Source organism: Phyllobates terribilis, unplaced genomic scaffold, assembly GCF_046119375.1.
Source record: "Phyllobates terribilis strain yellow unplaced genomic scaffold, ASM4611937v1 Scaffold_86__1_contigs__length_6382490, whole genome shotgun sequence".
Lineage (NCBI taxonomy): Eukaryota > Metazoa > Chordata > Amphibia > Anura > Dendrobatidae > Phyllobates > Phyllobates terribilis.
In genome coordinates this window covers 2,663,603-2,678,360 of record NW_027362846.1, presented here as the reverse complement: position 1 = coordinate 2,678,360, position 14,758 = coordinate 2,663,603, and the positions used below count along the sequence as shown (strand labels likewise).

Genomic DNA, 14,758 nt, shown 5'->3' with positions numbered 1-14,758 from the left:
GCCTTACTGCGATCTTTGGGAGACATAATAAACAAATCAGTAGCAGGTGAAGAATTGGTTTTATTTATTTTTTACGCCGTTCCTCGTGTGATATAACTGATTAGATTACTTTATTCTTCGGCTCGGTGCGATTACAGATACCAGATTTATATCAAGTTTTTATGACTGACAGCTGTCACACACTAAAAGACGCTTTTTTTGCAAAATCTAGTTTTTGCATCGCCATATTTTGAGAGCTATAATTTTTCCATATTTCGGCCGGCAGAGTCATTTGATGGCTTGTTTTTTGAGGGATGAGTTGACATTTTTATTGGTACCATTTTTGGGTACGTGACATTTTTTGATCGCTTTCTATTCCGTTTTTTGGGAGGTAAAATTAACAAAAACCAACAATTCAGGAATTATTTTTTCAGGTTTTTTTTTATGCCGTTCTGCGTGTGGTAAAAGTGATAAGGCAGCATTATTCTTCGGGTCAGTACATTTACAGCGATACTACACTTACCGTATATTTTTTTTATGTTTTGGCGCTTTTACACAATGAAACTTTTATAGAAAAAATATTTTTTTTGCAACGCTTTATTCTGAGAGCTATAACTTTTTTATTTTTTGGCTGATGGACCTGTATGGCGGCTTTTTTTTTGCAGAACAAGATGACGTTTTCAGCGGTACCATTTTTATTTCCATTTTGCTTTTTGATTGCATTTTTTTTCCACTTTTTGTTTGGCGATATGATGAAAAACCATAGTTTTTTGCTCCGTTTTTTATTTATTTTTATTACGGTGTACACAGAAGGAGTTAATTAGTGTGACAGTTTTATAGATTGGGTTGTTTCGGACGCGGCAATACCAAATATGTGTACTTTTTAGTTTTTTGCATAAATATACGGATTTATTGGTTTAATATTTTATTATTTATTTTTATTTATTTTGTGATTTTTTTAAACAGTTTGAAAGCATTTTTTAGACTTTTTGTTACATTTTTATTTAGTCCCTGTATGGGACATTAATTTTTAGTTTTCTAATCACTGTTCTCATGCAATGCAATAGACATGTATTGCATTGCATGAGAGCTTTGCTGACAGTATCACACTTGTCAGTGTCTCCTGCTAGACTTCAGCTGCAGGCTGAGTCTAGCAGGACACCGTACATGGCAGACCCGGAGGCGGTCATGTGACCAACGGCTGCAATGACAACGGCAGGTCCTCTCAGACATCAGGGGGCCGTCGGAGAGGTAAGTGGGCGACCCCCTCTCCTCTCACTATCTTCTAAATGCCGCGATCGCTATAGATTGCGGCATCTAGAAGATAGCAAAGGTTTAACATCATTGGGACCTGATCCAATCAGGTCCCGTTGATGTCCCGTCACTGCTACTCATCTGAACCGCAGCGCCTGCAGGACCCTGGGGGTCCTGAGCGCTGCGGGACCACCGACCGTTTATAAACGTCGGCGCTGCACAGAGCCCAGGCAGCGCCGACGTTTATATACAGTGGTCGGTCGGGAAGCGATTAAATGTGCAGTGAGGGCCAAGTGTGAATTTCTGTACAATAACAACAGAGTTTCCCTTTATCCTGAGTTTTCAATTTCTTTTAAAACTGATTAACTTCAAAGAGGATCGCGATAAACCATACAAAAAAACATTACACCTGTGCCATGATATATCTCTACGCTAAATTTAAGACACCTCAGCTCTTCACTATTATAAAAAGTTCTCTATGAATGTCTAATATTTTTTCTTCAAACTCATCTGATAGAAAATATTGTCCCTTAAGATTGTTTAGATTCCCAAGAGCCACCGAGCCCCATACTCTAATTACCCCAGAGAGGTTTCACCACTAGTTACTCACTACTTACTGATGGAGAATGTTGAGTTTGATCATTTCAGTAGATGTGTTATTGTCTATACTCACAGTTTTGGTGCCCAAAATACTCTGATTTAACCCCTTCCTGCAGACAGTTTGTGTTCCTATCAGGGCCCATTTTTCAAATCTGACGTGTGTCACTTTATGTGGTGATAGCTTTGGAATTCTTCACAAAGGATAATAGTAACAAATGGACCTTACAAATTATATTCAAACTTCTCTTGAATCCGACGATACCCCAAATATGGTTGTACACTACTGTCTGGGAACATGGCAGGTTAAGAAGGGGAGGAGCGACCCTTAGCTAATAGATTGCAGACACAATGTATTGGGGGCTCTGTTCGTTGTCACTTGGCAGCTGAAAAGATGGTTACCACGAACAGGCTTGGCGCTATCTACTCCATTTTCCAGATCCCAGGGTTTGCCTTGCTCATCACACTTTAACCCTCTACATGGATTTGGACTTACACAGAGACCCCTAAGCTTGGGCCACAGTGTTACCTGCTGTTCTGTGGTGTGAGATGGCAAGAAGAATAGTCAGATAGCCGGGTTAGAACCATGAGGGCAGAGAAAATACAAAATCACACAAAAGTAGTCAGTAAACGGGCCGAGGTCACAACAGGAATCAAATACACAAGCCGGGAGCTGAGCACAGAGGACTGAACCAGAGGAGAACAAGGCTGGATCTGGCAGCTTCCGGCAATATGCTTCCAGCTTTAATAGGGTGTGGTGCTTTCCAATTGGCTGAAGCAGAGAGCAGATTACTCCAGCTGGACAGCACACACCCATACTGCCAGACTGGATGGTACTACTGGTCCCAGGCACTCTAATCTTAGTGGCTGGACAGAGCCTGCGCCGCCCAGAGCTTCTAGTTCCGACATCTCCTCCATCACCAGCACCGCCTGCAGGATGAATAAGGTGACAGAAGCCGACGTCGCAGGAGCAGATCCCAGAGGAGATGGGACACACCATTTGCACAAGCCCTAATGTGACCAAATTGCTGAAAACCAGAGCAGTAGAAATCACCATAAAGTGACACTATTTTGGAAATTATAACCCTCAGTGAAATAATCTATAGGAGTAGTGACTATTTTGACTCCACAGGCACTTTCCGGAAATGTTGGAGATTGAAAATTACAAATATATAATTTCATTACCCAACACATAGTGCCCAGATTGTGCTCCAGGAGACACACAACGTAAATTAAGTGGGTTCTTCTCACTATAGTAATGCCAAATTCATGGATGATAAATGTGGTTTGGGCGCACTGCAAGGCTCAGAAGTGAGGGGGAGATCTGACTTTGGGAGAGCGGATATTGCTGGATTGGTTTATGGAAGCCATGTTGATTCTCAAGAGCCTTTGAGCCACTAATAATGTGGAAACCTCTGTTTTTCCATTGACAGATGATGGACCTGAGTGGGGACTTGTTTTTTGTGAGATGAGTAGAAGTTTTTATTGGCATCATTTCACCTACATAACATTGTTTGATGGCTTTTTATTCCATATTTGGGAGGCAGAATTAACAAACAGTTGAACACCACGCTCCACTGGTTCATCTTATGAGGTTTTCTATTAGACTGTGAACTGTTATTGTCTTGGTGAATAATGACGACTAACATAAGGCAAACTTAAAAAAAAAAATCACAGAAAATAATACAGCCTTACTAACACCAAATCATGTAACAAATGCACTAGCAGGATGCCGCAGACCCCCATGATAAAGGGAGGGGGGGGCGCAGCGCAGGTGCAAAATACTGATGGAGCGACCACTCACAAACCTACAAATTCATGGAGGGGGTGGTTGCCTAGTATTAAAGATGCACACAGATGAAGCTTGCATAGGACGCCAGTCACACAGGTAGATGTGATGCACAGTGTCTGGCTAGCTGCCTATTGGTGATGCCCATACTATTACATCATATATTACTATGTAAGTGCACCCCACATGGACAGACACCCCAGTACACCCAACCAACATTAAAATGCTAGTGCATTTGTTATCTGATTTGGTGTTGGTAAGGCTGATTTTTTTCTGTGATGTTTTCTTGGTAAATAATGATACTTTTACATAAAGTACATTTTTACGGAGAGTTTAAGTAGAAATGTTCATCAATATAAATTTTAAGGATATGTTATTCATAAATAATAATTGGTTTTATTCTTGACAGATGACTGTACCAGGAGACCAGAGGGACAGCTGACGTCTTCAATTTTTAAATCAGATGATCTTGAGAATCCACAAGATACAATTGAAGTGAATGCCATTACTCCAGATATACCATCATCCCTTCACAGCAAAGATCTGTCATCTGATCCTTTGAAACACGTCCTGTCTTCTGATTTATTACCGACTACTAAGGAAAATCAAAGTCACAAAATAAGCATTAAAAAACGAATTACTCCTAAAGCAAAGAAGCCATTTTCATGTTCAGAATATGGAAATAGTTTTTCCTTCGAAAAGTCTTTTCTTAAACATCAAAGCATTCACACAGCAGAGAATAGATTTCCTTGTTCCAAGTGTGGGAAATGTTTTAATCAGAAATCAAATCTTGTTAATCACCAGAGAAGTCACACAGAGGACAAGCCATTTTCTTGTTCAGAATGTGGTAAATGTTTTACAGAAAAATCTATTTTAATCAGTCATCAGAGAACTCACACAGGGGAGAAGCCATTTTCATGCTCAGAATGTGGGAAAGGTTTTACATTGAAATCAAGTTTTATCAGACATCAGAGAACTCACACAGGGGAGAAGCCTTTTTCCTGTACAGAATGTGGAAAATGTTTTAACCAGAAATCAACTTTGGTTAATCACCAGAGAAATCACACAGGGGAGAAGCCTTTTTCCTGTTCAGAATGTGGGAAATGTTTTAGCCAGAAATCAGTTTTGATTAATCACCAGAGAATTCACACAGGAGAGAAGCCTTTTTCCTGTTCAGAATGTGGGAAATATTTTAGCCAGAAATCAAATTTGGTTAATCACCAGAGAACTCACACAGGGGAAAAGCCTTTTTGCTGTTTAGAATGTGGGAAATGTTTTAACCAGAAATCAGATTTGGTTAATCACCAGAGAACTCACACAGGGGAGAAGCCTTTTTCCTGTTCAGAATGTGGGAAATGTTTCATCCAGAAATCAGATTTGGTTAAGCACAAGAGAACTCACACAGGGGAGAAGCCTTTTTCCTGTTCAGAATGTGGGAAATGTTTTAACGATAAATCAGATTTTATTAAGCACCAAAGAACTCACACAGGGGAGAAGCCTTTTTCCTGTTCAGAATGTGGGAAATGTTTTGTGAAGAAATTATCACTTCTTAGTCACCAAAGTATTCACACAGACGAGAAGACATTTTCATGTTCTTAATATGGGAAATGGTTTACACGGAAATCAACTCTTAATAAACTTTAGAGAAGTCACACAGGAGAAAAGCCTTTTTCATTTTTAACCGAAAATTGTATCTTCTTAAAGGGGTTGTCCACTACTAGGACAACTCCTTCTCATTCCTCATGTTTGGCCTTGTTAAAATAAAAACACTCATACGCACTTCCTGTTGTGGCGCCGTTCCATTGTCTCGTTTCCGTAAGGATGTTACATCACCCAAGGTTGTTACATCACACAATCCTGCTCCCAATCATCGCCACCTTCAGTTGTATTGTACATCAACAGGAAGGACATGGCCTGGACATAGCACCAAGAGAATGCACACACTGAAAGCACTCTCTACAGGGAATTATAAGCAATTTACAGCCTCAAACATGACTTTCGATATGGGAAAGAAAGAAGAGATCAGAGGTTAATCTGAGGTCCTCCACCTCTGTCAGCATGTCTGGTATGCAGTGTTTCTTATGGAAGGTCTTATCTTCTTGCTTCAGAGCTATTACTGCCTCACCTCAGTGTCGAAAAAGAAGCAGTCTTAACCCTCATGGTGCCAGATATATGGAATGTCCAGGGCATCACAAATAGGTCTCATGTTGCTTGGATCTTTGAAAATATACAGCTGTAATGGGTACCCCCAGGAGTACATCAGGCCATTTTCCCAGATGGCATCAAGTAGTGGTTTCAATACCCTTCTTTTAGCAAGTGTCATTCAGGATAGATATGTGAGCAATTATATGCGTTTTCCATTGAAATCACCAGGACCCAACTCCTCTGCTTTCCTCACAATGGCCTCTTTTACATTGAAAAAATGTACAGTACAGACCAAAAGTTTGGACACACCTTCTCATTTAAAGATTTTTCTGTATTTTCATGGCTATGAAAATTGTACATTCACACTGAAGGCATAAAAACTATGAATTAACACATGTGGAATTATATACTTAACAAAAAAGTGTGAAACAACTGAAAATATGTCTTATATTCTAGGTTCTTCAAAGTAGCCACCTTTTGCTTTGATGACTGCTTTGCACACTCTTGGCATTCTCTTGATGAGCTTCAAGAGGTAGTCACCGGAAATAGTCTTCCAACAATCTTGAAGGAGTTCCCAGAGATGCTTAGCACTTGTTGGCCCTTTTGCCTTCACTCTGCGGTCCAGCTCACCCCAAACCATCTCGATTGGGTTCAGGTCTGGTGACTGTGGAGGCCAGGTCATCTGGCGTAGCACCCCATCGCTCTCTTTCTTGGTCATATATCCCTTACACAGCCTGGAGGTGTGTTTGGGGTCATTGTCTTGTTGAAAACTAAATGATGGTCTAACTAAACGCAAACCGGATGGAATAGCATGCCGCTGCAAGATGCTGTGGTAGCCATGCTGGTTCAGTATGCCTTCAATTTTGAATAAATCCCCAACAGTGTCACCAGCAAAGCACCCCCACACCATCACACCTCCTCCTCCATGCTTCACGGTGGGAACCAGGCATGTAGAGTCCATCTGTTCACCTTTTATGCGTCGCACAAAGACACGGTGGTTGGAACCAAAGATCTCAAATTTGGACTCATTAGACAAAAGCACAGATTTCCACTGGTCTAATGTCCATTCCTTGTGTTCTTTAACCCAAACAAGTCTCTTCTGCTTGTTGCCTGTCCTTAGCAGTGGTTTCCTAGCAGCTATTTTACCACGAAGGCTTGCTGCACAAAGTCTCCTCTTAACAGTTATTGTAGAGATGTGTCTGCTGCTAGAACTCTGTGTGGCATTGACCTGGTCTCTAATCTGAGCTGCTGCTAACCTGCGATTTCTGAGGCTGGTGACTCGGATAAACTTATCCTCAGAAGCAGAGGTGACTCTTGGTCTTCCTTTCCTGGGGCGGTCCTCATGTGAGCCAGTTTCTTTGTAGCGCTTGATGGTTTTTGCAACTGCACTTGGGGACACATTCAAAGTTTGCCCAATTTTTCGGACTGACTGACCTTCATTTCTTAAATTATTGATGGGCACTCGTTTTTCTTTACTTAGCTGCTTTTTTCTTGCCATAATACAAATTCTAACAGTCTATTCAGTAGGACTATCAGCTGTGTATCCACCTGACTTCTGCTCAACACAACTGATGGTCCCAACCCCATTTATAAGGCAAGAAATCCCACTTATTAAACCTGACAGGGCACACCTGTGAAGTGAAAACCATTTCCGGTGACTACCTCTTGAAGCTCATCAAGAGAATGCCAAGAGTGTGCAAAGCAGTCATCAAAGCAAAAGGTGGCTACTTTGAAGAACCTAGAATATAAGACATATTTTCAGTTGTTTCACACTTTTTTGTTAAGCATATAATTCCACATGTGTTAATTCATAGTTTTGATGCCTTCAGTGTGAATGTACAATTTTCATAGTCATGAAAATACAGAAAAATCTTCAAATGAGAAGGTGTGTCCAAACTTTTGGTCTGTACTGTAGTTCACAACTAGAATAAACGCCTTACTGATTGACATCACCCAATTGATACCATTACTATATCGTTGGATACAAAAGGTCTAATATCCCTTATTTTTAGGCAGTTACTGGCCCTACATTTGGATAAATATCCTTTGATAGTTAAGACAGAATGGGAGGAGGATGTGGGTCCCTTATCTGAGGAGCAATGGGGGAAATACTGGATTTGACACCGAAACTTTCGTTGTCAGAGTCACAAAGACTGTCCCGAATTCTTCTCATTCATAGGGTATATAGATCCCCAAGTATTTTATTTAAAATTGAAATACAAACAGATGACACATGTCCTAGATGTGGTCAAAATGACGCCCACTTGATGCATATGTCGTGGGAATGTGTAAATATTGGCAACTAATGGAACGTAGCGATCGCTCTTGTACTATCTGTATTTGGGATACAACTTCAGTTGGAACCTAAAATCTGTATCCTAGGACTCCTGGAAGAGGACGTAGACCCAGACTCCATATGATTCCAAGCCAGAAACTTGTTGGCACTACATTGGATAGACAATTCTCCCCCAACGATAACAGAACTGTAATCCAGGATAAATAACACTCTATGCTTGGAAAGTGGAGCTTATATAAAAAGGAACACTCTCAAGAAATCCATATACATATTGGAGCAATGGTTAATTACCCCAGGTATTGCTTCAGAAATACTATACTGGACCATTTGTACATATCCCTGCAGTAAACCAGGAATTTATATCCTTATACCTAAGGTGTCAGCAAATAATAATTGTCTCAGCCCACACAATTGCCCCTTCTTAGATATATTCTTTTTCTTTTGATGTCCCAATAGGGAAAAAAAGCCACCAGGAAGTATTCAGATATTTATGTACTGTAAGGCAGCGCTAGTCATCATACTGGGGGATACTCGCTGCACCGGGTCAATTAAAGCACACCAGCCACATTTTTCAGTTTTCACACTCCAGCAGTTTATTGCACTTCATAACTGCTTATCACACAGTCCATCTTAGTGGCTCACCGGCATATTACACACATAACATTCGGGAGCCTTTCCAGCGACAGACACGTCCACTTGGCTCCAGTTACAGCCCTCAGCTAGGCAACAACATAAAGGTCCATATAACGCAGTGTTTTTACCTTTGGCGGGTTCTTAGCTGCTTCAGGTTTATTCTGCCACCACTGTGGCTTTGTGGCTTCCCAGATGGGGGTCTCCAGCCCTCGTACCATCCAAGGCTACTGGTATGCTTACACAGTCAACATCCAGCCTTTGCCTTTCAGGCTCTTGTGATCAGACATTCTGTGTGCACAGGACCTGCACTATGTCACAGTCATGTGACCAGTCACCTGAGGGGGAAGGTACATGGTCAGCCCAAAACACATCCTGGATCATTACAGTAATGCCAAGCAAGCCGCTGCATTACAGTACAAATGTAAAATTACTATTCCAAAACCTTGTACTGTACAGGGATATTGGGATTTATATCATTGTAAACCGGTTCTTGTATTGTTTACTGGTTTTTCTTTCTTTTTATTTTTTTTGTCACAAAGTTTGTATAAGAAAAACAAAATGTTGGTTTTTCTTTTGTTAAATAAAAATGATCTGATTGAAAAAAAGAAAGGACGGAAGGTCTTTAATAGATCAAACGTATACAAAATATCAAGATCATATGTGAAGGTACTCGTATGAATTCACAGATAAATGTGGTTGCTCGTTGACAAGGAAGTTACATCCACGGATGCAAAGGACATACGGCTCAGGCAACAATTAAGAGACCACTGAACAGTTTTCTATTGGAAAGCATGGAAAGACTGGTGGAAAGCATGGCAAGAGGAATGAAAGCTGTGATTAAAAATCATGGTTAGTCCACCAAATATTGATTTCACATTTAAAACATGAGTAATTTGAGGTCTGAAAGCACTGTGTTTCTTTTTTTAGTATTTTGACACTTTATTATTTGCTGCAAATAAATTCAAAATTTTTAGCTTTGAATTTCGGAGACCTGTTGTCAGTAGTTTATAGACTAAAACAACAATGTACATTTTACTCAAAAATATACCTACAGTTAGGTCCATATATATTTGGACAGAGACAATATTTTTCTAATTTTGGTTCTAGACATTACCACAATGAATTTTAAACAAAACAATTCAGATGCAGTTGAAGTTCAGACTTTCAGCTTTCATTTGAGGGTATCCACATTCAAATTGGATGAAGGGTTTAGGAGTTTCAGCTCCTTAACATGTGCCACCCTGTTTTTAAAGGGACCAAAAGTAATTGGACAATTGACTCCAAGGCTATTTCTTGGACAGGTGTGGGCAATCCCTTCGTTATGTCATTCTCAATTAAGCAGATAAAAGGCCTGGAGTTGATTTGCGGTGTGGTGCTTGCATTTGGAAAGTTTTGCTGTGAAGTAAACATGTGGTCAAAGGAGCTCTCCATGCAGGTGAAACAAGCCATCCTTAAGCTGCAAAAACAGAAAAAACCCATCCGAGAAATTGCTACAATATTAGGAGTGGCAAAATCTACAGTTTGGTACATCCTGAGAAAGAAAGAAAGCACTGGTGAACTCATCAATGCAAAAAGACCTGGGCGCCCACGGAAGACAACAGTGGTGGATGATCGCAGAATAATCTCCATGGTGAAGAGAAAACCCTTCACAACAGCCAACCAAGTGAACAACACTCTCCAGGAGGTAGGCGTATCAATAACCAAATCTACCATAAAGAGAAGACTGCATGAAAGTAAATACAGAGGGTTCACTGCACGGTGCAAGCCACTCATAAGCATCAAGAATAAAAAGGCTAGACTGGACTTTGCTAAAAAAACATCTAAGAAAGCCAGCTCAGTTCTGGAAGAACATTCTTTGGACAGATGAAACCAAGATCAACCTCTACCAGAATGATGGAAAGAGAAAAGTATGGCGAAGGCATGGTACAGCTCATGATCCAAAGCATACCACATCATCTGTAAAACACGGCGGAGGCAGTGTGATGGCTTGGGCATGCATGGCTGCCAGTGGCACTGGGTCACTAGTGTTTATTGATGATGTGACACAGGACAGAAGCAGCCGAATGAATTCTGATATATTCAGAGCCATACTGTGTGCTCAGATCCAGCCAAATGCAGCCAAACTGATTGGTCGTCGTTTCATACTACAGATGGACAATGACCCAAAACATAAAGCCAAAGCAACCCAGGAGTTTATTAAAGCAAAGAAGTGGAATATTCTTGAATGGCCAAGTCAGTCACCTGATCTCAACCCAATTGATCATGCATTTCACTTGTTAAAGACTAAACTTCAGACAGAAAGGCCCACAAACAAACAGCAACTGAAAACCACCTCAGTGAAGGCCTGGCAGAGCATCAAAAAGGAGGAAACACAGCGTCTGGTGATGTCCATGAGTTCAAGACTTTAGGCAGTCATTGCCAAAAAGGGTTTTCAACCAAGTACTAGAAATGAACATTTTATTTACAATTATTTAATCTGTCCAATTACTTTTTGTCCCTTTAAAAACAGGGTGGCACATGTTAAGGAGCTGAAACTCCTAAACCCTTCATCCAATTTGAATGTGGATACCCTCAAATGAAAGCTGAAAGTCTGAACTTCAACTGCATCTGAATTGTTTTGTTTAAAATTCATTGTGGTAATTCCTAGAACCAAAATTAGAAAAATGTTGTCTCTGCCCAAATATATATGGACCTAACTGTATAAAGAGAAAAATCAGAGAAACTGAAAATTTTGCAGTGGTCTCTTAATTTTTGCCAGAGCTGTATGTATCCAAAACAAAAGGAGCCCCACTGCTATAAATTCATAACCCCACTGATATAGCTGACGCATTTCATTGCTGTTATAGCTCACTTCATAATATTCATGGAAAATATATACATTTTCTTGAAACAAAAATTGACAAGTATATTAAGGGCACTGCCCTTCCTTCCTTACAGACACCTGAGCAGGAGATACTAGACAAAGATTTCACTGAACAACAGATAGGAGAGGCCAATAAATCATTCCCTATCAGGAAGAGCCCTGGGCCAGATGGATTCAATAATAGATTTTATAACATGTTTACACCTCTGTTATTACCATTAGTGTTCAATAATATCTTAGCAGACTCCGCCTTTGCCCCCAATCACTTGAGGCTCACATAACAGTTTTATCAAAGCCTGGAAAAGAACTAAATGCCTGCCCTAATGTTCATCCAATTTCATTAATTAATGTAGACATCAAAATATTCTCTAATATAATTGCACCATGGCTCTCCCACTACCTACCCTCAATTGTTAGCAACGATCAGGTTGGCTTCGTTAAGGGTAGAGAAGTGCGTGATATTACAAATAAAACATTGTTAGTTTCACGTGCAAAAAAACAGGGGATCCCAATGTGCCTTGTTTCTGTGGACGCTGAAAAAGTGTTTAACACAATGCACTGGACTTTCTTGAAGAGCACCTTACGAAAAATTGGGTTAGGCTCTTTCTTGTTATCTAAAATTCTATCCTTCTACACTGACCCTAAAGCTATAGGGTAAACGGCCTTCTATCTGACACATTTTCTATTAAAAATGAGACAAAGCAAGAGTGTCCCTTATCACCTCTCCTATACACATTGGTGATGGAACATTTCTCGGTAGTATTACAAAAAAATCCAGATATTAGTGGGGTTACTATAGGTTCACATCACTATAAACTAGCTCTATACGCAGATGACTTGTTGCTCTATTTTCAAACCCAATTATCTAATTTCCTTCTATACTAAAGGAATTTAAAGAATTTGGCCAAGTAAACGATTTTAAAGTCAACTACTCTAAATCAGAAGCAATAATATAAGACAACAGCTAATTTTTAACTTTCCCTTTAAGTGGCAGAAAGACACACCTAAGTACCTTGGTACACAAATTCCAGGGAACCTGGATGATCTGTATAGTTTAAATTATATCACTGTCCTTGAACAAACTCTTCAAAATTTAATGAATTATAACTTCAAACCCTTGTCCTGGTTTGGTTGTATTTATGTGATAAAATGGACATTTTGCCAAAACTTCTTTATATATTCCAGATCGTTCCTGTCTGCGTTCCTCAGACCTTTTTCTCCCATTTCGACAACGCTATTAGGTAGTATGGGGAACGTCGAGGTCTAGAATACGTTTTAAAATATTGTGATGTTACAAAAATAAAGTGGGGTACTAGTATTCCTGATCTAAAAAAATTACCATCAATCTTTGATTCTTATGAGAGCAGTGGACTGGTTCATGTCTGTGGAACATAAGTAATGGGTGAAACTGGAAGGGGACCTCTATCCCTGGATACTCACATCTCTACCTTGGATTGACTAAATACATGTACAAACTAAACAATTACCAATACCCATTCAACACATTTTGAAAACATGGGATCAAGTCTTAATCTCTTCATCTATGCCACGTAGGTTGGATCCATTAACGCCCTTGTTTGGCAACCCAGATTTTCCCTCTGCTTCAGGTACGGGCTCATTTCTAATCTGGGACTGATCTGATGGGGTTAGATTGAGACATGTTCTCATGGGATCAGGCTCTTTTCCTTCCTTTATAGAACTTCGTGTCTCCTTTCCAATTAGGAGTCTATCCTGCCTGGCTTATTTTCAGCTCAGGTCATTTATAAATTCTCACATGTTACTAGTATAAAGGATGAACTCACTCCGTTTGAACCCATAATCGCTCAAGTAGGTCCTTGTACTAAACTTCTATCTTGCGTATATACACAAAGCAAAACAAATGGACACCAGCAATGACCCTCTACCCTTTACTGGGTTTGGGAGAAGGAATTGGGTAGTCAAATTTCAGTGAAGGATAGGCAAAAAACATTCATACTCTCCCACAAATTATCTATTACTTGCCGTGCCCAGGAGAAAAACGATAATATTTTATCTAGATGGCACCATTGTCGCACTATGCTATGTAGCATCTTCGGACTTGTGCTGGCGGTGTGGTGCAGACGGGTCTGTGTTACATATATGGTGGGAATGCCCATCATCGTCGGATTCGGTGGACTACGTTGAACCTGCATGCTTTTTTTTGGGGGGGGGGGGGTTAATAAATTTGTGAACCAGGAAAAGTGTCGGGGAGTGTTTATTCAAATTAAGCATTTTTTTCGTGGGTGTTTTTATTTTTGATTACTGGGTCAGTAATGGGTTTGTCTGATAGACGCCTCTCCATTACTATCACCGGGGTTTGATGCCAGCTGTGATTTTTGACAAACCACAGCTGACATTAACCCCAAGATACTTTACACCAATTGTCAATGCATCTGGGCAATTGGGAAGAGCAAAGGCAAAAAGCCATAATTGGTGCATCTCATGTAATGCGCCACTTCTGGGGCGGCTACGAGCTGGTATTTTTAGGCTGGGGAGGGCCCAATAACCAGGGACCTTCCCAACTTGATAACATCAGCTCTCAGCTGTCTGCTTTACCTTTGCTGGTTACAAAAAAATAGGGGGACCCAATGTCGTTTTTTTTGCATTATTTATTAGGATAAACAAGGCTCAACACCCTTTAGTTCCTCATGAAAGGCTCTAAAGGGCGTAAATTTATAATATATAGGGGGTTGTGAAATTATATACCTGCAGGACATCTATCATATCTCTAACTTCTTTCTATCGATATCTGTATATAAGATTGTTTTCTTCTTTTTGTAAACCAGCATTAAGTAACATAGAGGATTATAGTCAGTAAAAGACGATGTTAGTAACGCATTGTATATGGATGCAGGCGAGAAAAACATCGCACACTCGCATGACACTTGTCTAACTATTCGAGATGAACATTGGAGCGATTTATAATCCGCTGATGTGAACATGGTCGTAGCCGGACTCTGAATATAGTCTATCAAGGCCTCCCTCCATGGAAGGGGTTAAACATACGAGATTTCGGCCTTTTAGCTCCTGGTATGAAGTGGATAGCACAATCATATGCCGCCATATAGTAGACGTCTGGTAACTGGTGATAATCACCTCATGTGTCGTCTATTTGTCTCCAAGCAGAGAAAATCCCACATTACATTCACACATAAAACTGTAGAAAAGGCGGCGCGGGGTAATT

At 40.2% G+C, this 14,758-nt stretch overlaps 1 protein-coding gene across 1 annotated transcript in view; it reads left to right on the top strand.

Moving 5' to 3' along the window:
• Window positions 1-5,623, top strand: part of LOC141197747 (uncharacterized) — a 29,521-nt gene extending 23,898 nt beyond the window's left edge. The window contains exon 7 of the mRNA XM_073662833.1: window positions 4,029-5,623. Within this exon, the coding sequence (XP_073518934.1) occupies window positions 4,029-5,218 (1,190 nt within the window). The 3' untranslated portion in view covers window positions 5,219-5,623. The remainder of the gene's footprint in view (window positions 1-4,028) is intronic.
• Window positions 5,624-14,758: the final 9,135 nt, after the last annotated feature.